The sequence below is a fragment of the Lissotriton helveticus genome, chromosome 2_1, assembly GCF_964261635.1.
Source record: "Lissotriton helveticus chromosome 2_1, aLisHel1.1, whole genome shotgun sequence".
Lineage (NCBI taxonomy): Eukaryota > Metazoa > Chordata > Amphibia > Caudata > Salamandridae > Lissotriton > Lissotriton helveticus.
The window spans coordinates 694,154,450-694,176,718 of record NC_136059.1 but is presented as its reverse complement, the minus strand read 5'-3'; the positions used below and the strand labels follow the sequence as shown (position 1 = coordinate 694,176,718).

The 22,269-nt window shown below is 44.1% G+C and overlaps 1 protein-coding gene across 1 annotated transcript in view; it reads left to right on the top strand.

The window, feature by feature from the left end:
• SKIC3 (SKI3 subunit of superkiller complex) overlaps positions 1-22,269 on the top strand; it is a 1,397,627-nt gene that overhangs the window by 782,096 nt on the left and 593,262 nt on the right. The window contains exons 22-23 of the mRNA XM_078675399.1: positions 11,189-11,250; positions 11,342-11,398. Coding sequence (XP_078531525.1) covers positions 11,189-11,250; positions 11,342-11,398 — 119 coding nt within the window. The remainder of the gene's footprint in view (positions 1-11,188; positions 11,251-11,341; positions 11,399-22,269) is intronic.

The following is a 22,269-nucleotide window of genomic DNA, read 5'->3' as shown; positions in this document are numbered from 1 at the left end:
TCATTCCTTTCAGGCCTGTCCTACCCAATACACAAAATCCTGTCTGGGGTGGTGCTAGCACCTCCCAAGGCAGGAAACCCTTTGTCTGAGCCTCCCTCGCTGGAAGGACTCCCAGCAGCAGGAGGTCAGACTTGTGTCTGTGGTGGCAGCATCCATTTTGTGATGCCAAGGCTCGAGTTAACTTTAACCGGGGTTCACAGTTACTTACATGTCGTGTCCCTCTAGAAGGGTGGAATGCTACCCCCGTCGCCAGAATTGGCGAGGGGGTAGTATTCCAATTCGTATGACACCTTACTCGACATGTTTTGATAATGCTATACCAAAGTTAGCAATAACCGCAAGGATTATAATGCACTTAAGAGTATATGGTATAGCGTTATCATGGAACAGCTATTAGGACTTGGTTCCGCAAGCTGCAGACGGGCTCAGCTCATGCCAGAGCACCATCTCACATAATTCCAAGCACTCTGCCTTCAGGATTGATAAGGCCTGCCATAGGGGTGACTGATAGGAGTATATGTGTCCATTTTAGGGTTAGATATAGGTATACTATATCTACAGCAAAGGGTGATTACACCACCTTGCCCCAGCTGTCTTAGCAGCCAGTTGTGTCTGTTTAGATGGCCAGCCAGGGGTGGCATAATACATGCTTCAGCCCCTGGTAGGCCCTGGGTACACCTATGCCCTGGGTACCTAAGGTACACTGTACAGGGACTGATGAGGTGGCCCAGTACCAATTGGTAAATGCACCTAAAGTACATGGATGTCAATTTAGAGAGAGAACAGCTCGGCTGTGGGTCTGATTAGCAGGCCCACAGCCAGGGAATGTCGTAAACCAGTGAAGCAAAAAGCAAAAAAATCGGGGGTGACCATAGGATTGCAGACCCTACTCTTTTACAGCAGCCATCTGGGAGAGGTGGAGATCAGGGGACTATGGTCTCCAGCTGAATCCTTACTACAGATCAACTTGCTGGAGCTCCAACCGTTCGCTTGGCATTGAAAGCCTTTCTTCCTTCAATCAAGGGAAAGCTGGTTCAAGTATTCCCAGACTACACAAACGCCATGTGGTACTGCATCAAAAGGGTTAGGTGTGTTGTGGACCCTGTGTCAAGAGGCCCTGCATCTCTGGACGTGGCAGGAACAGCAGGGTATTTCCCTGGTGGTTCAAAACCTGGCAGTTTCTCTGAAAGCCAGGCCGGATGAACTCAGCCGTCGATGCCTAACGTATCTCGAATGGTGTCCTCATCTGGAGGTGGAGCAAGACCTCTTTCAGCAGTGGGGGAGCCTTGGTTTGGTCTGTTCGCCTCCTCCGAGACTGTGCAATGTCAGCAGTTTTGCGTGCTGGAGTTTCCAAAGCAGCTCTCACTCAACAATACTTTTCATCTCGACTGAAGCTCATGCTCCTGTACGCCTTTCTTCCAGTACCACTCCTGTCCAGAGTGCTCATGAACATAAGAGCGACTGGGCCCAAGTCATTCTTGTTGCTCCAGACTGGGCACGGAGAGTCTGGTATCCCAAGCTTCTGCAACGGAGCGTCAGTCCTCCGATCAGGCTGCCCCTTTGGGAGGATCTTCAGTTACAGCAGCACGGTAGGTTCCTCCACCCGAACCTGTCAACTCTACGCCTTCTTGCGTGGAGTTTGAGCAGCAGCAGTTGACAGCATTCGACCTTCCTCCCGAAGCCAGTAATGTAATGTTCGAGGCATGTGGGCTGCTGAATTCATATCTGTGCATAGATCGCCGCCTAGTGTTGGGTCCGGATGATTGCACATTGTTGTCTTGATAGAGTCTTCGAAGTATCAAGAGATAGGTGGCTCCTCCCTCGGACTACAGTGCGCATGGGCATCCTCTCCATCCCCAGATTGTTTTTCTCCGCCATTGGGTTCGGATGTACTTTCCTACTCTCCAAGTTCGGAATCAAGAAAACTTCTCAAAAGGCCAGAAGGCCTTCGGATACCGTCAGTATTGTTAAGCGCTCGGTGCCGATACACTTTTACAACTCGGTTGCACTCTAGTTATCGAATCGGGCCGTGAGGCCTTCTCGACACCACGTGGACCGACCGTCAATGGAACGAAGTCCGTTCAAGTACTGCTCTCAGTGCAACTCGAACTTTCCGCACACAGACAAACATCCAGTGTGCAACAAATGCCTATCTCCGGATCACAACGAAGATAGTTGCCAGGCCTGTGCCCAATTCCGATCAAAGAAGACTATTCGGAATAGACGGGCGGCGAGGCAAGAAATGCAACGAACGGCGCCGGAGCCCGATAACATCTTCGGGGACGAAGACGATCTAGCAAGCGCCGAAGACTCAGACCGAGACAACGGACAATACTCGGAGCCCGACTCCGAATATTACCCCGAAGAGGGAGAACTAATCGTCGATCTCGAAGACTATGATCAAGACATCATAGCAGTTGAAGACGACTCCGATGATGGCGTGGGGCGAACCGTGAGTACACCGCCCCATATAGACACTATACCTCTATCAGAGACTCAGGTCAAAGCATCGCCAGCAGGCCTTGGCCGAGACCAACAACCACGTTCTACACCCCCGCCATACCGCCCGGCTAAGAACCTATCGAAAGAGCCCTCTGAGACACGTCACACAACATCGGTTCCATCAAAACCGAAACTTGTCGACACAACAGTCTTCGGACCAAATTACGTCGACCCGAAGGTATCGAGGCCTTAAGGCGTCGACCCAAAGGCCACAGTACCCTCGAAACCAAAAACCGTTGAGTCGACATCGAAGACAAAAGCTGTCGAATCGAGCTCCAAACCAAAGGCCGTCGAGTCAACCTCGAAGCCAAAACACTTCGATTCGACGCAAAAACAGAAGCACGTCGAATCGACCCCCAAAAAGCACGTTGAATCGAGCAAATCAGCCTCAGGTATCTACAAGGGGAACAAACCAGTCGACGACGAAACAAGGCCTACGCCCAAAACTAACGTCCAACCTAAATCGAAACCGAATGTGGACGAAAAGAATTCAGTCGAGCCGAAGTCCATCGACCCAAAAAAGGGCGTCGAACCGAATCAGCAGGCTCCAAAAGAACATAAAGAGACTCTCGAACTGACAACACCGCTCGGTCCGAAAGAAGTTGTGAAGCCAGCAAAGGTCGTTCAACCAACGAAACCCGTTGAAAAACAACCAAAAACCATACAACCACCTAAAACGGTCGAGAAACCAAAAACCATCGACCCAAAGAAATAAAAACCAAAGGTTGTAACACCAAAACCAAGGGCTGTTGAAGAGGAGCTTCTTCACCCAGACCCCTCCACAAAGAACCAGTCAAAAATCTAAATTGATCCAATAACTGGTAAAGTGACTGTGTATACTAAAAAGAAAAGGTCTCTACCAACAAAAGACGTTTCCAGAATCCCCTTGAAGAAAAAGAGACTGTGCTACCTCTCCTATTCTCTTTGAACCTATCACTCCTGCTATGCCTACTACCCCTTATACCCCAACCTCACCAACACACTCTGACTACAACCCTGATGAAGATCAGGACGCAGATGTAAGTTTTGGGTATCCAAAAAACCCAAATACAGACCCAGACACACAGCCATGGGGTACAGGAGGGGAACCAGACAATGAAGGGACTCTGCCCATTACAGACCCTGCAGTATACCCTACTAAGCCATCACCCATAGAGGATACAGTTGCATTTAATTCTCTGTTAGATAGAGCAGCAACCTACCACAATGTAGATATGCACTCTGATGCTATTGAGGAAGATTTCCTCCTTGATACACTCACAAAATCTGAAAGACACGTTAAAACACTCCCAATGCTAAAAGGGGTGTTAAAACACGCAGGTGACATTTTTAAGGACACTGCTAGGGCCCGGGTCATAAACCCGAGAATTGAGAAAAAATCCAGAGCTGCACCTATAGATCCTACATACATCAAAGGACAGCTACCCCTAGATTCCTAAGTGGTATCAAACGCACGTAAGCGTGCAAACTCACAGACTACTGGTGAGGCTGCACCTCCAGACAAGGAATCTAAAATATTTGAGGCATCAGGCAAAAGAGTGGCGGCTCAGGCAGCAAACTCCTGGAGGATAGCCAATACACAGGCCTTGCTAGCCAGATATGATAGGGCGCACTACCACAGTTTGGAGGAAATTCTCCAACACTTACCTGATCCCTACAAACAGCAGGCAGATGAACTTATACAAGAGGGAAAGCTCATCACCAATGCATCCATTAAGTGTGCACTAGACGCTGCAGACAAATCTGCCAGATCCATCAATACCAGCGTGCTAGTAAGGCGACACGCATGGCTTCGCATATCAGGCTTTAAGAATGAAGTCCAATCTACAATTCTTAACCAGCCAATTAACCCAGACTTTTTATTTGGTCCAGCAGTTGATTCAATTCTGGACAAAATGAAAAAGGATGCAGAAACAGCGAAATCTATGGGAGCTCTCCAGTCCTAACAACACCGGGGCTCCTTTCGTCGCTCCAATTATAGAGGAGGAGCGCGAGGTACATCACAGCAATCTTCCAACTACAAGACTAACACACAATCCACATATACCAAAAATACCAGCAGGGGTGGTTATAGAGGAAACAATGCCAAAGGCAGAGGTCGTGGAGGCAATGCAAATAGATCCTCCACTAGCACAAAGCAATGACTTCCCAACACTCCCCCCAGACCACATAACACCAGTCGGGGGAAGAATACAACAATTTCAACAAGTCTGGTTAAATATCACCACAGAGAAGTGGGTCAGGCAAATTATCCAACATGGCTATTGCCTAGAGCTCACCTCAACTCCACCCAACATACCACCCGTGCACCGTCCTATGTCACAGGAACATATAACGTTACTTCAGCAAGAGGTCATCAGTATGCTGCAAAAAGGGGCCATAGAACCAGTCCCACTTCAACATCAGGGAACAGGAGTATACTCCCTATACTTCCCAATTCCAAAGAAGGACGGGTCTCTCAGTCCAATATTGGACCTCAGGCCCCTCAACCTCTACATTCTGTCAGAGCATTTTCACATGCTCACTCTCCAGCAAGTGAAATGAAATGAAATGAAAAATTGCATTTGTATAGCGCATAACTGCCCTAGGGCCTCGCAGCGCTTGCCATTGCTTCAACAAGGAGACTTCCTAGCAACTTTAGACCTCAAAGATGCATACTTTCATATACCAATACACCCTGCTCACAGAAAGTATTTGAGGTTCACCATTCAAGGGCAGCACTACCAATTCAAAGTCCTGCCATTTGGGGTGACAACAGCTCCAAGAGTGTTCACCAAATGTCTGGCTACAGTAGCGGCACATCTCAGAAGGCAACACATACACGTGTACCCTTATCTGGACGACTGGCTAATACACGCGCCAACAGCCCAGCAATGTGCCAACAACATGTCAAAGACCATACACCTACTGCACAGTTTAGGATTCTCACTAAACTACCCAAAGTCACACCTACAACCCACCTACGTCCAACAGTACCTGGGAGCGACAATAAATACACTTTGAGCAAAAGCATATCCCAACACAGCACGGGTCCAGGGAATGCAGACGCTAATACAAAAGTTCAGACCCCAACACTCACTACCAGTTCGAGTGTTTATGCAGCTAATCGGCATGATGGCCTCCTGCATATTCATAGTCCCTCACGCCAGACTACATATGCGTCCGCTACAGGAATGCCTAGCAAGGCAGTGGAACCAGGCTCACGGGCAACTAAAAGACCTAGTGTTGGTGACCAGTCGTGCATACAACTCTCTGCATTGGTGGAATCCACAAAACCTTTGCAAAGGTCGACTGTTCCAAGAGCCTGTCCCACAAATAGTGTTAACAGCGGACTCACCCCTACTAGGATGGGGAGCCCATGTCCTACACTACACAGTGCAGGGACTCTGGACTGTACAGCAAAAGAAAATGCATATCAATCTCCTAGAATTGATGGCCATCTTTCTAGCCCTAAAAGCTTTTGCGAAACACTTACGCAACAAAGCTATGTTGATCCGGACGGACAACATGACAGCTATGTATTACATTCAGAAACAAGGAGGAACACACTCACCACAGCTGTCGCACCTAGCTCAAGCAATGTGGAAATGGGCCATTCAGAGGAACATCTTTCTCATGGCAGAACACCTCCCAGGCAAAGACAACCAAGTGGCAGACCTCCTAAGCAGGCACAGCCGACAAATGCACGAATGGGAAATTCACCCCAAAGTGCTCCAACCATTCTTCCGGAAGTGGGGACACCCGGAAATAGATCTGTTTACCACCAGCGAAAACGCAAAATGCCAGTACTTTGCCGCCAGGTTCTCACATCCGCAGTCGCAAGGCAATGCGATATGGATGAACTGGTCAGGCAAATTTGCGTACGCTTTTCCCCCAGCTCCACTAATACCACTGGTGGCACGCAAAATGCGCCAACATTCGCTGACGCTAATCCTAGTTGCTCCCACGTGGGCGAGACAACCACGGTACACGACGTTCCTAGAACTGTCAGTGGTTCCTCATCAAAGACTACGACTAACACCCAGTCTTCTAACGCAGAACCATGGCGAAATCCAACACCCAGATCCCCAACAGCTGAACCTAGCGATCTGGCTCCTGAAATCCTAGAATTTGGATATCTCAACTTGCCCCCAGACTGCATGAATATTATCAAAGAGGCAAGGAAACCCACTACCAGAGCATGCTATGCAGCAAAGTGGAAACGTTTCGTCATTTATTGTAATAACAATAACATTGACCCGTTTGATGCTTCCACTCAAAACATCATTGCTGCCTATTGCACCTCCAACGGTGCAACTTGGCTTTTTCGTCCATCAGAATACACCTAGCTGCGTTAGCAGCATATTTGCAAAACAGGCAACACCTTTCACTATTCAGGGTGCCAGCAATCAAAGCGTTTATGGAAGGACTTAAACGCATAATTCCTCCAAGACACCCACCATCTCCAGTCTGGAATCTAAACGTTGTTTTAACCAGACTAATGGGACCACCCTTTGAGCCACTACACTCATGCGAACTACAATTTCTTACTTGGAAAGTGGCTTTCCTTATTGCCATTACTTCGCTTCGAAGAGTTAGTGAGCTGCAAGCCCTAACTATTCAAGAGCCATTCATTCAAGTACATGCAAATAGAGTAGTTCTTAGAACAAACCCTAAGTTCATGCCAAAAGTGGTATCCCATTTCCATTTAAATCAAACTATTGAACTGCCAGTGTTCTTTCAGAACCCACAAACAGTAGCTGAAAGGGCCTTGCATACCCTTGATGTCAAAAGAGCTCTGCTATATTACATAGACAGAACTAAAACATTTCGCAAAACAATTGTTTGTTGCCTTCTCACCTCAACACAAGGGTAACCCTATTTCAAAATCAGGCATAGCCAGATGGATAGTTAAGTGCATACAAATATGTAATATAAAAGCAAAACGCACCTTAACAGTCCCCCCTAGAGCGCATTCCACACGTAAGCTAGGGGCATCCATGGCTTTCCTAGGAAATATTCCTTTACACGAAATTTGCAGAGCAGCCACATGGTCAACGACACATACATTTACAAAACACTATTGTGTAGATGTACATTCAAAACAGCAAGCTGCTGTAGGACAGGCTGTTCTCAAAACTCTTTTCCAGACTGCTGCAGCTAACACAGGTAGCCACCGCTAAGGGAGATACTGCTATACATTCTATGCACAGATATGAATTCAGCAGCCCACATGCCTCGAACGGAATATGCTACTTACCAGTATGCATCTGTTCTTGGCATGTAGGGCTGCTGATATTCATATCGCCCACCCATCTCCCCGGTGCCTGTCGCAGCTGCAGCATTCACTCTTTGCATGGACATCTCTTACTGTACTATACTCCATCTCTGCCACAATGGCGAAAAACAATCTGGGGATGGAGAGGATGCCCATGCGCACTGTAGTCCAAGGGAGGAGCCACCTATCTTGTGATACTTCAAAGACTCTTCCAAGACAACAATGTGCAATCATCCAGACCCAACACTAGGCGGCGATCTATGCACAGATATGAATATCAGCAGCCCTACATGCCAACAACAGATGCATACTGGTAAGTAGCATATTCCTTTGGCAGCCAGACGTTCCTCTACCAAGACCGTGCATGCCTGCCAGTGGCCCATATTTGTAAAATATTGTATTGAAAGATCTATTGATCTTTTTGCTTCCCTCTCTCAAGTCTTTCTCTTTATTTTGAGCCTTGCCCAGCAGGGCTCTGCTCTGGGCACTCTGAAAGGGTACATTTCGGCCCTGTCTGCCTTCTTGAGGCTACCAGACGAACCCTCTTTATTTAAATCCCCTATTGTAAATACATTTCTTACGGTGCTTCTCCATATGTTTCCACCAACCCCTTTCATCTTGCCTCAGTGGGACCTTCATTTCTCATCTTCCTGATGTGTGCTCCATTCGAACCTCTGCAAAACTGTCCCTTCCTGCTAATTACCGTAAAGACAACCTTTCTTGTTCCCATAATGTCTGCCAAGAGGGTGAGCGAATTGCAGTCTGTCATCCAAGCCTCTTTACCTGACCATCTTCCCTGATAAGTTGGTGCTTCGCACTAGGGCCTCTTTCTTACCAAAACAATTCCACGTGGGGCTATCGATCATCTTGCCCACTTTCTACGCTCCTCTACACTCCTCCAAGGAAGAGGAGCGACTTTACTGTCTGGGCCAAAAATGAGCAGCGTCATTCTACCTTGACCGCACTAAAGAGTTCCCGGTGGATGACCAACTCATTGTGGGGTATGTTGGATCAAGAAAAGCTTGTGTGGTGCAGACCAGGACTATATCATGATTGGTCGTCCTCTGCATCAAAATTTGCTGCTATGCTCTGGTCAAGAAGCAGCCTCCTGAGGGCTTAAGAGCTGATTCCCCCAGAGCTAAGGCTGCTACCACGGTGTTGTTCCAGTCCTTGACATTTGTCAGGCAGCAATGTGGGCATCCTTGCACACATTTACCAAACGCTACTGCCTGGACAGTCAAGTCCGATGGGACGGCCTTTTTGGCCGCACTGTCCTGCAGTAACTTCCTGGTCTGACCTTGTCCCCAGTCCCTCCTCCAGGACAGTATTGTTGGGTATCTAGTCAAAGATAAGGAATCTGCGGCTAGATGTCTCTATCAAGTGGACAAGTTACTTACCTTTGGTAACACCATAACTGGTGGAAACATGATCTTGCAGCAGATTCCTTACCGACTCACCCATCCTTCCTGCACTGTGGGCAGATTTTTAGTGTCATGGCTGTTCCCGTTGAAGGCCCTAGTTCAAAACACACCAATGTCAGTGCACTTCATGGCTCGGCGCTCCTGGTGTGGAAAGTCATGAAAAGTAACTGACGTCCGCACGCCAGGGTGGCGCTTATGTAGGTGACACAGACGTTAAGACGGCGGAGACAACGCCACGCAGAGCTGAACAACGCCACCTAATGGAGCATAAGGGTTTCGCTCGAAGAAAAATCTTCCTGATCCAGTCTGACACCTGAGAAATTCAAAGATAAGGAATCTGCGAGTAGATCATGTCTCTACCAGACATGGCGTTACCGAAGGAAAGTAACTTGTCCGTCAAGCCCTCTGAATCTTTGTATGTTTCTGAAGTACTTGCTTTGACTGTGAATAGGGGCAATATATCTTAGAGCCCATATGTACACCACTGCTCTACTGATAAAGTATTCCAATTGCACACCTCACTTGTCTTCTCTGGTCAACATATGACCTCTGCATGGCATTTAATCTAATATAATGTAAATAAAACATATGCAGGTGAGTTGAATAATGTTGCTGATGATCAGTAGTGGCATTGGTTTCGCTTCAAATTGCCTGGCGTTCCTGCAAAATTCTACCCTGGCCAGAGCCCTCCAGGTCTGACTTGGGGGATATATCTTTGTAAAAGAAGGGTAAATACAGGTGCGGTAACATCACGATGCTTGTATTCCCGTTTTGGCAATTTTCTCCCTGAATAAGATTACCGGGCAATTTATATTGAGAGCCTAAAGGTGCTGTTTACTGATTATTCTTTAGAACATCTCCCACTTGTTTGAGGTTGGGACAGTTTAGGTCTGGTGTTCTTCTGCCCACTAAGGTATCTAAACTTCACGTCTACTGTAAACCAACATCCATCAATTAAGCTTTCCACATATAGGTGCTTGTAAATAGGTCTTCTCCTGCTCTTATTAAATGATGGTTGTCCACTAGAATATGAGCTAAAAGAGACATTGGATCATTAGCACCCAGAGACTCTAACAAGATGACTACATCATCATTTCTTGCAGCTGCAATTAATTACACCCCAACTGAGCTTGCATCTCAAATAACCAGCTGCTGATCAGCTAATCATCACTATGGGATGTCCTTCCTTCTAAGAAAGTGCTCTGGTAATATCACCCAAAAATAGTCTGATTTTCCTGTCAGTCATTCTAAAGTAAACTTGCATCATTCCTAGTGCTTCTATCCTTCTGAGACAGTCCTGAATGCTATAGGACAAGCAAATAATTTAACGTATCACATGCCTATTGCCAAGAACACCAATCTAGTTCATTATCCAAATAAGAACTTTTTTTTCTAGCGGAAAGATCAAATTTGCTGCTTCTCCCATTTGTTTCTGAGCATCCAAGTTTGGTTCTATCAGAATACAACTACCATAGCTTACTGATGGCAGATTGGTGGTCTTGCAGGCATCAAGGAAGCACGGTGCAGTTTCCTGTATTTTTGTGTCTTTTCCACTGCCCATTAGAAAGTACATTTCCACCACCTCCTTATGTGTTCACACCTTTATCCATTTTATGGCAAGGAAAGCTACTTAAGTAGATTGTTATATTTGTCCCGAATTGGAAGCCACAAAAACACCCCTATGTAGATTGGTTGAAGCACTTGTTTTGTAATATGAAGATGCCTCATTCACAATTAACACTACATCTCAATACTGTGGCAAGTTGATTCTTTGAGAAGAATTGTATTGTGAACTTAACGCTCATAAAGATTCTAGGTTCTAGCTCTATATATTAACCTTAGTTTACAACTAAGGCTACTAGTGACAATAAGCGATTACTGTTCGCTAGATCCAAAGGGTTCTCTGAAATAATCTTAGCATCAGAGCTTTGGTGAATGTATTTGTTATTTAATGTAAATACCTTTTATATTGTATTATCATCTCATATGTGAAACTTCTACATTTCAGAAATTGCAAACTATACCCTTGCGCAACATGCTTTTATCAAATCAGTCCATTCAGAGCAAAATGTAAGTATCATTTTCCACTTGTTTGTGATTTGATTACAATTGTAGTCTCTTTTATATTTGAATGTGTCTTGTTTTCTTTTTTTGTTTTAAGAATGTTGCAGCTTGGACCAATCTAGGAGTTTTGTACATTGCCAATGAAAATATTGAGGTAAGTTGTGCATTTTAACAATAAGGCACTCTCTGTGCTTTGCTTAACGTATATTAAAGTCCCAATGTTTTTGCTGAAATATTCTTTGTGTGAAATATATCTCTATATAACTGAGTGGGTTCTGCTAAAGAAATAGATAGTTTCTGGTTGAAAAAGTACACAATTAATAAGTACACAATTAATAAAAATAGGACACCTATATGAAGTCAGCTTCGTTGGTTTTTGCCAGTTGTGTTAGTTAGCGATTGTTTCTCACTTGAGATGCCCCTGCATTAGCATCTCCCCCTGCGTTAATTAGCTATCAGCCTCCTGAAAGTTTTTACCTTCTCGATTAACATGTATAGAGGGTTCCAACAGTTAAGTTATTTCAGCAGGTCCCAGAACACCCAGCGTTCCATAACACTGGTATAAACTGCCATTGTAAGAACATATATATTAACATTACTCCTAATGCAGCATCATCAAAGGAGCATGCTACACACTTCTCTATATTTTCAAGCAGAAAATAAACACTCCTATAGCTTCAATAAATACAACACATACATTTTAGGAGCACGTTATATATGCACACCATGATGTAGAGTGGGTGATATTTCTTTTAAAACAAAATCTTTTAATTTAATCAATATTTTATAACTTTTTTAGGACTTTGTCCTTCTGCATTCACATTATACTTATCCAGTCCGAGATCAACAAAACTTTGTTCTTTCACCCCATCTTTTTTTTTTTCCAAGACCTTTATTACACAGTCATGAATTGACACAGCATAGAGCCTACAACCCCGAGGGCCGGCTGCGGTATGTATAGTTACCAAGCAACAATTCCAGAGTAAACACAGCCATTCAGCCGACACTCCGGAGGTCCGGCGGCGTGGTAGCAAGGTATGCATAGAGTAGCCAAAGTCATGTTCCGGATAATCCATAGGTCTATGGTATTTTCCATTTTAAAACAAAACGTGGTTGTTCGAAGCAGAGGAAACATTAATCTGAACAATTGCAGACAGCCTTCTCGCCATAGAGCTCGCACGGTACAGAAGCAATCACAATCACACTTACTGAGGGAGGATACGCCTGGTCATAGGCATATCCGCTGTTGGGGAAGTACATAATTCGCCCCTATAGGCATTCCATCGACCCCATTTCTTATCCCAGACTCCGGGACATTCCCTGGTTCTTTCACCCCATCTTAATTCTGCCCTCACTTCTCTATTTTAACTACCATTTGCAATCTCCCTGCCTTCACTCGCTTCACACACTCCATTTCTTCTCATGCTTCCTTCAATTAATTACTGCATATCCTTCAGTCTGACATGAGGTCTATCTCATCCTCATCAATTTCCACTTCTTGTTTATCACTTAATACAATGCGACCACCGCACTATTGCTTCACTCCGCCTAATGGAATTACTCAGTACTTCAACCATTTAGATCTCCTTTCGCCATATTCATTCTTTTCTTTAATCTGACAGTTTGTCATTCCTTAATGAACACCTCTCACTCACCTAATCTCCTGTCATACTGTTCATTGTTCACTTTCTGCATTTTATCCATACTTTTTCTCGGTTCCTTCAGGTACCATCTTTGACTACCTGATCATCCATGAGCTTACTTGCTGCTGGAGACTCTTCATTGCATTACTCTAACTGGGCTAAAGCCCATGACATCACTGACTATCAATTGATATGGCGCCGTTTCTGGTTGGACCTCTCCCTTGGGATTCTTTTGTGTAAGTTTGAGTATTGTAGGAAGCAGGCTCTCTATTTACTACACCAAAATGAGTCACAGTGTGCATAGTCTAATGGATCCCCAGAGACCTTACAGAGGCTGAAGTAGATAATACTAATGCTCTCTTTTGTGGTAGTGTGGGCGAGCAGTTAGGCTTATTAGAGGTGTAGGAGGCTGGCTTATTCGATAGTGCACACTTATCTAAGTCAAGCACCTTGCACTAATCCAGACAACCCTTATGGTGATTTTAGTGGTCTTAGACAACTATTGAACGCTCTCTAAGTTGTAGCTGGGGAAAGCAGCCTTCAGACTTAGTCCAGAAGGAGGTTTAAGCAGCTTCTTTTACCAGAATTAATCATATTGTGTAAGTTAAATGAAAAAGAACTGCACCGTGTAGTTATAAAAAGAAGTATATTTATTATGTTCGAGGCATGTGGGCTGCTGAATTCATATCTATAGCATAGATCGCCGCCTAGTGTTGGGTCCGGATGATTGCACATTGTTGTCCTGGAAGAGTCTTCGAAGTATCACGAGATAGGTGGCTCCTCCCCTGGACTACAGTGCGCATGGGCATCGACTCCATCCCCAGATTGTTTCTGTCAGACGAAGTCTTCCTCGGGGTCTGTCGTGAAGTAATAAGGACCCACCTCTCGATACCTCCAATTCCGAATGTAATAATTACACAGAATCTTGGAGTGATCAAGCGGGGGGGAAAAGGGGATTAGGAAGGGAACAGCAGGGAAGGAGATCTGAAAAGGAAAAGTTAAATAACAAATACTTCAGAGCCTAATGCTTGGCTATTGACCTTTAAAACCCATCAGGGGGTCTCCAAAACACAAGCCTCTTAAACACAAAACCTCTTAGCACATGATTCAAAGATTCCAAGAGGCAAACTGTAATTCAAATCATTACCCAAATTCTTATTCACTTAATTTGTTTGTTCTAAGTAGTTGTGAATAGCGACTGATTCTTTCCTTCTAGGAAATAGAAACTTCCTTCAGTAAATAGTCTCCTTTACCAAAGGTTGAACCGGAAACTCTATGAGTTTTTACCTCAAAACATCACAAAGTTAAGTTTACATTCATTCCAGAAAAATCACTTAACGCAAAAACTCAATACGGAATTGCGCCAAAATATTCAGTGATTTACATATTCATTGCGCGCCTCTTTCAACATTGCACGTCACTTCAAACAAAGAATAACCATTGCCAGCAATGAGGAAAATCTTAAATGTGCAGAACAACATACGAGGAGAATTAGCTCTTTTGTGAAATCAAGGAATCAAATTGTAATTAGATTAATTTGTTTCTTTAAACATCCGAAATTGTATCTTAACGTTTTTTGCACATTGGACCCCGAGTTCTCCCCCCTACCTGTAGAGTACGACCTACTCTACTTTCTCAGGAAGTCCAAACTCTCTCTCTGCTCAGGCGAGGGACTCTCTATTCAGGAAGCTGTCAAAACGAAGGAAACTGGAAGCAGCCACGCCCGCTGGAAACCTTCACCAAAAGCCTCCGGTGAAACCTTCTTCTCGAATTCCAAGATCTGCAAACAAGCGGAGCAAAAGAAACCCACTGCTTCCTCCTCGAAATATCCAGAATAGTGAGCGCAGACGATTGGGCGCGGTCGCGTAAGTTAACGTGACAACGCCCAGCCGAATGCTCACGCATGCGACCTGTCAGTGAAAGCTCACGCATTAGGCGGACGCTTTCAACATGCTAAACCTCACGCATTAGGCGGAGTAACAGTAAACAGTGTCTCGGAGAAGAACAACTTTACAAGGACAGTTCAACAAGTAGATGCACAAGCAGGTTTAACACATGCCAGCCACCAACGCCCTCCCAAGGATGACTGATGCATCTTGCCACACGGGGGCATCAGGAACCTCCGATTGCAGAGTGGGGCGGGCCCTAGACCGCAAGCCACCCTAGCCCTGACAGTATTCCCCCCTCCCAGGAGCGGTCTAGGGCCCGGCTTCAAAGGGTGGAGGAGGTGGAAACGTCGCAACAATCGAGGAGCATGAACGTTTTCAGCTGGCTCCCATGAATCATTCTCAGCTCCGTATCCCTTCCATGAAACAAGATACCACAACTTGGAGCCTCGAAGTTTGGAGTCCAATATGTCCTGCACCTCAAACTCCCAACTGCCATGAACCAAAATCGGCGCAGGACGGGGAGCCAAATTCTGACCAGCAGGTTTCAGAAGGGAGGTATGAAACACCGGATGAATTCGTAGGGTCCTGGGCAACAACAATTTGAATGTCACAGGATTAACCTGACGCAGTACTGGGTAAGGACCAATAAATTTAGGCTGGAACATACTCTTGTATTTAAAGTTCAAGTTCTTTGTGGACAGCCAAACCTTATCTCCAGGGACATATTTCGGACCTGAACGGTGCCTTTTATCATACTGTTCTTTATATTTTTCTTTGCTTTGTAGTAAGCGTTTGTGAATTTGCCGATGAATTGCCTGCATAAGCTGCACAGAGTCTCTCACTGCCGGCGCATCACTCACTTCCTTGGGTAGAGTTAACGGAATGGTGTTAGGTACATAACCATAAAGGGCCTCGAACGGAGAAGAACCTGTTGATGAATGAGGCGAGGTATTGTATGCGATTTCAGCAATCCAAAGCAAATCCAACCAAGATCTTTTGGAATCCGCAACATAACATCTCAAGTATTGCTTCAAAGTTTGGTTCAACCTTTCAGTTTGTCCGTCAGTTTGAGGATGATAACTAGTGGACATATTAGAAGAAATCTGTAAACTTCGACACCATTGTTGCCAAAACTTGGAGGAGAATTGAGAACCACGGTCTGAAAGTAAGACTGAAGGCAAACCATGCAACCGTACCACATTCTGCAGAAATAGTTGTGCTAATTGTCCAGCAGAAGGCAATTGTTTGCAAGCAATAAAATGTGCATACTTCGTTAAACTGTCAACAACCACCAAAATCACTGTATGCTGATTGACTGGTGGTAAATCAGTAATGAAGTCCAGAGAAATATGTTTCCATGGTTCAGTTGGTGTTGGCATTACTTGTAAAAAACCTTTTGGTTTAGTGTGATCAGTTTTAAACCTAGCACAGGTTTCACAATCTTTAGCCATTTTTAATACATCTTTTTGCAGCGTTGGCCACCAAAACATTTTTTGTATTTTCTCCACAGTCTTTCTGGAACCCGGATGTCCTGCCATGGGATGTGAATGCAACCAGTTGAACACTGTTTCTTGTAATTTCACGGATGGTAGATAAACTTGTTTTCCATGAAAAGGTATTCCTTCCTTGATAGTCTGGTTATTTTTTGGATTCAACCATAGTTTCCACTGAGAAGGAGGAAAACTTTCATGAATGTTCTCCAGGAATTGGTCTGCAGATAGTACGCTGATTACTTTGCCAGGATCAATTATAGATTGTGGTGTTCCTTCAAAGCGATGCAAAGAAGAGTCTTTTCTGGACAAGGCATCAGCTTTCTTATTGTCTTGGCCTGGACGAAAAGTTACTACAAAATCATATTCGGCAAAAAACATCATCCATCTTAACTGTCGTGGAGTTTACATTCTGGCTGAACTCATGAACTGTAAATTTCTATGATCCGTATACACCGTCACGGTGAATTTTGCGTTCATTACATAATGTCTCCATTCTTTAAAGGCTTCAAGTATAGCTAGTAGTTCTTTTTCCGCTATAATATAATTTTGTTCTGCTGGATTCAATTTTCGAGACATATATGCAACTGGATGCATCTGTCCGGAAGTGCGATGTCTTTGAGATAAGATGGCTGCAATTGCTACATCAGAAGTATCGGCTTCAACAATAAAAGGTTCTTCTACGTTGGGATGCATGAGAATCGGTGCTTCAGTAAAGGCTTTCTTCAACTTCTGGAATGCATTTTCGGCTTCAGGAGTCCATTCAAATTTCACTTTCTTCCTCAACAAACGTGTGATGGGGGCAACCACTGCTGAGAAGTGATCAATGAAGCGACGATAAAAATTAGCAAATCCCAAGAAACATTGTATGTCTCGAACTGATTTTGGAGTAGGCCATTCAGCAACTGCTTTAATTTTTCTATCAGTCATTTTCATTCCAGTAGGAGTAAGAAGAACCCCCAAAAATTCAACTTCTCTAACATGAAAATCACATTTAGATAGTTTACAATACAAGTTGTGTGACTGGAGAGTGCTTAATACCTTTTTGACATGTCCTTCATGTTCCGCTTCAGAATTGGAATAAATCAAAATATCGTCTATATAGACGATAACGAAAAGATCCAAAAATTCCTTTAAGGCATCATTCAAGAAAAACTGAAAGGCTGCTGGCGCATTGCACAGACCAAATGGCATGACCAAATATTCAAATAGTCCGTATCGAGTCTTGAAAGCAGTCTTCCACTCATCTCCTTGTCTAATACGAACCAAATGGTAGGCCCCTCTAAGGTCCAGTTTAGTGTAGATTTCGGCCTTTTTAACTTGGTCCAACAGAACAGGAATGAGTGGCAATGGATATTTATTCTTGATTGTGATTTTATTCAAGGCCCTAAAGTCAATGCAAGTTCTTAATTCTCCATTTGCCTTTGGAATGAAGAATAACGGAGATGCTGCCGGGGACTTGGAAGGGCGGATGAAGCCATTTTCTAAGTATTGGTCAAGATACTCTCTTAAATGTTGATTCTCTTTTTCAGACAAGGCATATATTCGACAATTTGGGACACTAGAACCTGGCACGAGATCAATTTGACAGTCGTAGCTACGATGAGGTGGAAGGAGGGCTGCTTTTACTTCACTAAAAACCTCTGCGTATTCCTTATAAATTTTAGGTAGGACTGTCTCTTTCTCTTCAGCAGTGGCTAATTGACTTATGGTTGGTTTAGAAGTTTTTAAACAAGTAGAATGGCAATAATCAGACAGGAAATTCAGTTCTCTCTTCTGCCAATCGATAAACGGATTGTGTAACAAAGCCAAGGCATCCCGAGGATAAAGCCATATTGAGGTGCTTGGATAACATCAAACTGAATCTCTTCCTTATGTAATTGTTGCTTAACATCTTCACAGTACATAGTCACTTTAGTAGTTTGCATGGTTACTGGACCTCCAGCTAGTATTTTCCCATCTACTGCTTGAACAATCTCTGGAGTTTCCTTTTGCTCACAGATTATACGTAGGCGTTGAGCAGTTTCTAAATCCACAAAATTACCTGTTGCTCCAGAATCAACTAGAACCTCCATTTGGCACGTTTCATGAGTTAACCGAATTTGGACAGCTAATCTGAAATGTGCTTTGTAGTTGGACACACATGAATTGACTGAAGGGAAGGCAATGGTTCCCAAGAGATCTCCCTTAAAACATCTTGGGCAAGTTAGTTTTCCGACTTTTGATCAGTTTTTTCTAATGCTGCTGTCTTACTGGCATTTGGAAACTTGCCTTTTGGTTTCGTCAAACAATCCTTCACAAAATGACCTTTGCGACCACAATAAAGGCATTGTCCATTTTTGCGCCTATTGTCTTTTTCTTCTTTTGATAAAGGTTGCCTTAGAGTCCCGATTTCCATTGGCTCAGAACTTGATTCGGAATGTGCGAATTGGGGTCTGGATTTAGTTTCCGTTCTCCAATTAGGTTTATCAATTCTTTTCTTATCTGATCTTCGTTCAGAGAGTCTATGATCTAAACGTAGGGTTAGATTAATCAATTCAGAACAAACTGTTGGCTGCGGGTCAATTTGCGCCAAAACATCTTTTAGATCGTCTTTTAACCCTTGATAGAAAAGAGCCGCTCTCTTTTCCTCTGGCCAAGAAGTTTCAGCGATTAATCTGTTAAAATGTGACAAATAAGTAACAAGATCCCTGTTTCCTTGTTTTAACTGAAGTAGTTCTCGATCTGCAGATAAAGTCACTGTACGTCGATCAAAGACTTTTTCAAATTCCTCTACAAAGCGTTTCCAATTATATAACAAGGTATCATCTTGTCTAACCAAAGGAACTGCCCAGTTTGCTGCATCTCCAGTTAAATAAGAAATTAAAAACGCTATTCTGGACTGAGGGGTTGGAAACGCAGCTGGTCTACAAGCAAAATGCAGTTCTATTTGAGTCAAAAAGATTTGTACCTTGGAAGAATCCCCAGAAAAACGTTCGGGAGCTGCTAAAGGGATCTGGGGAGGAACAGTAACTGCTATGTTCGTAGCTGCCCTACCAGCACCAGTGTCTTGAACATCTTCTGGAAGAGGAGTTTTCTGCAGTTGAATATTGTCTACTTTAGCAGCTAATACAGTGGTTGCATTCATGGTTTCTTTTAAGTCTGCTTGCATACGCACAATGGCCGACATTAAATCATTGATGGTAGTCATTATGACTTCACGGTCAGACCGGGAGGAAAATAATTCGTGGGCTCACTATTCTGTCAGACGAAGTCTTCCTCGGGGTCTGTCGTGAAGTAATAAGGACCCACCTCTCGATACCTCCAATTCCGAATGTAATAATTACACAGAATCTTGGAGTGATCAAGCGGGGGGGAAAAGGGGATTAGGAAGGGAACAGCAGGGAAGGAGATCTGAAAAGGAAAAGTTAAATAACAAATACTTCAGAGCCTAATGCTTGGCTATTGACCTTTAAAACCCATCAGGGGGTCTCCAAAACACAAGCCTCTTAAACACAAAACCTCTTAGCACATGATTCAAAGATTCCAAGAGGCAAACTGTAATTCAAATCATTACCCAAATTCTTATTCACTTAATTTGTTTGTTCTAAGTAGTTGTGAATAGCGACTGATTCTTTCCTTCTAGGAAATAGAAACTTCCTTCAGTAAATAGTCTCCTTTACCAAAGGTTGAACCGGAAACTCTATGAGTTTTTACCTCAAAACATCACAAAGTTAAGTTTACATTCATTCCAGAAAAATCACTTAACGCAAAAACTCAATACGGAATTGCGCCAAAATATTCAGTGATTTACATATTCATTGCGCGCCTCTTTCAACATTGCACGTCACTTCAAACAAAGAATAACCATTGCCAGCAATGAGGAAAATCTTAAATGTGCAGAACAACATACGAGGAGAATTAGCTCTTTTGTGAAATCAAGGAATCAAATTGTAATTAGATTAATTTGTTTCTTTAAACATCCGAAATTGTATCTTAACGTTTTTTGCACATTGGACCCCGAGTTCTCCCCCCTACCTGTAGAGTACGACCTACTCTACTTTCTCAGGAAGTCCAAACTCTCTCTCTGCTCAGGCGAGGGACTCTCTATTCAGGAAGCTGTCAAAACGAAGGAAACTGGAAGCAGCCACGCCCGCTGGAAACCTTCACCAAAAGCCTCCGGTGAAACCTTCTTCTCGAATTCCAAGATCTGCAAACAAGCGGAGCAAAAGAAACCCACTGCTTCCTCCTCGAAATATCCAGAATAGTGAGCGCAGACGATTGGGCGCGGTCGCGTAAGTTAACGTGACAACGCCCAGCCGAATGCTCACGCATGCGACCTGTCAGTGAAAGCTCACGCATTAGGCGGACGCTTTCAACATGCTAAACCTCACGCATTAGGCGGAGTAACAGTAAACAGTGTCTCGGAGAAGAACAACTTTACAAGGACAGTTCAACAAGTAGATGCACAAGCAGGTTTAACACATGCCAGCCACCAACGCCCTCCCAAGGATGACTGATGCATCTTGCCACACGGGGGCATCAGGAACCTCCGATTGCAGAGTGGGGCGGGCCCTAGACCGCAAGCCACCCTAGCCCTGACAGTATTCCCCCCTCCCAGGAGCGGTCTAGGGCCCGGCTTCAAAGGGTGGAGGAGGTGGAAACGTCGCAACAATCGAGGAGCATGAACGTTTTCAGCTGGCTCCCATGAATCATTCTCAGCTCCGTATCCCTTCCATGAAACAAGATACCACAACTTGGAGCCTCGAAGTTTGGAGTCCAATATGTCCTGCACCTCAAACTCCCAACTGCCATGAACCAAAATCGGCGCAGGACGGGGAGCCAAATTCTGACCAGCAGGTTTCAGAAGGGAGGTATGAAACACCGGATGAATTCGTAGGGTCCTGGGCAACAACAATTTGAATGTCACAGGATTAACCTGACGCAGTACTGGGTAAGGACCAATAAATTTAGGCTGGAACATACTCTTGTATTTAAAGTTCAAGTTCTTTGTGGACAGCCAAACCTTATCTCCAGGGACATATTTCGGACCTGAACGGTGCCTTTTATCATACTGTTCTTTATATTTTTCTTTGCTTTGTAGTAAGCGTTTGTGAATTTGCCGATGAATTGCCTGCATAAGCTGCACAGAGTCTCTCACTGCCGGCGCATCACTCACTTCCTTGGGTAGAGTTAACGGAATGGTGTTAGGTACATAACCATAAAGGGCCTCGAACGGAGAAGAACCTGTTGATGAATGAGGCGAGGTATTGTATGCGATTTCAGCAATCCAAAGCAAATCCAACCAAGATCTTTTGGAATCCGCAACATAACATCTCAAGTATTGCTTCAAAGTTTGGTTCAACCTTTCAGTTTGTCCGTCAGTTTGAGGATGATAACTAGTGGACATATTAGAAGAAATCTGTAAACTTCGACACCATTGTTGCCAAAACTTGGAGGAGAATTGAGAACCACGGTCTGAAAGTAAGACTGAAGGCAAACCATGCAACCGTACCACATTCTGCAGAAATAGTTGTGCTAATTGTCCAGCAGAAGGCAATTGTTTGCAAGCAATAAAATGTGCATACTTCGTTAAACTGTCAACAACCACCAAAATCACTGTATGCTGATTGACTGGTGGTAAATCAGTAATGAAGTCCAGAGAAATATGTTTCCATGGTTCAGTTGGTGTTGGCATTACTTGTAAAAAACCTTTTGGTTTAGTGTGATCAGTTTTAAACCTAGCACAGGTTTCACAATCTTTAGCCATTTTTAATACATCTTTTTGCAGCGTTGGCCACCAAAACATTTTTTGTATTTTCTCCACAGTCTTTCTGGAACCCGGATGTCCTGCCATGGGATGTGAATGCAACCAGTTGAACACTGTTTCTTGTAATTTCACGGATGGTAGATAAACTTGTTTTCCATGAAAAGGTATTCCTTCCTTGATAGTCTGGTTATTTTTTGGATTCAACCATAGTTTCCACTGAGAAGGAGGAAAACTTTCATGAATGTTCTCCAGGA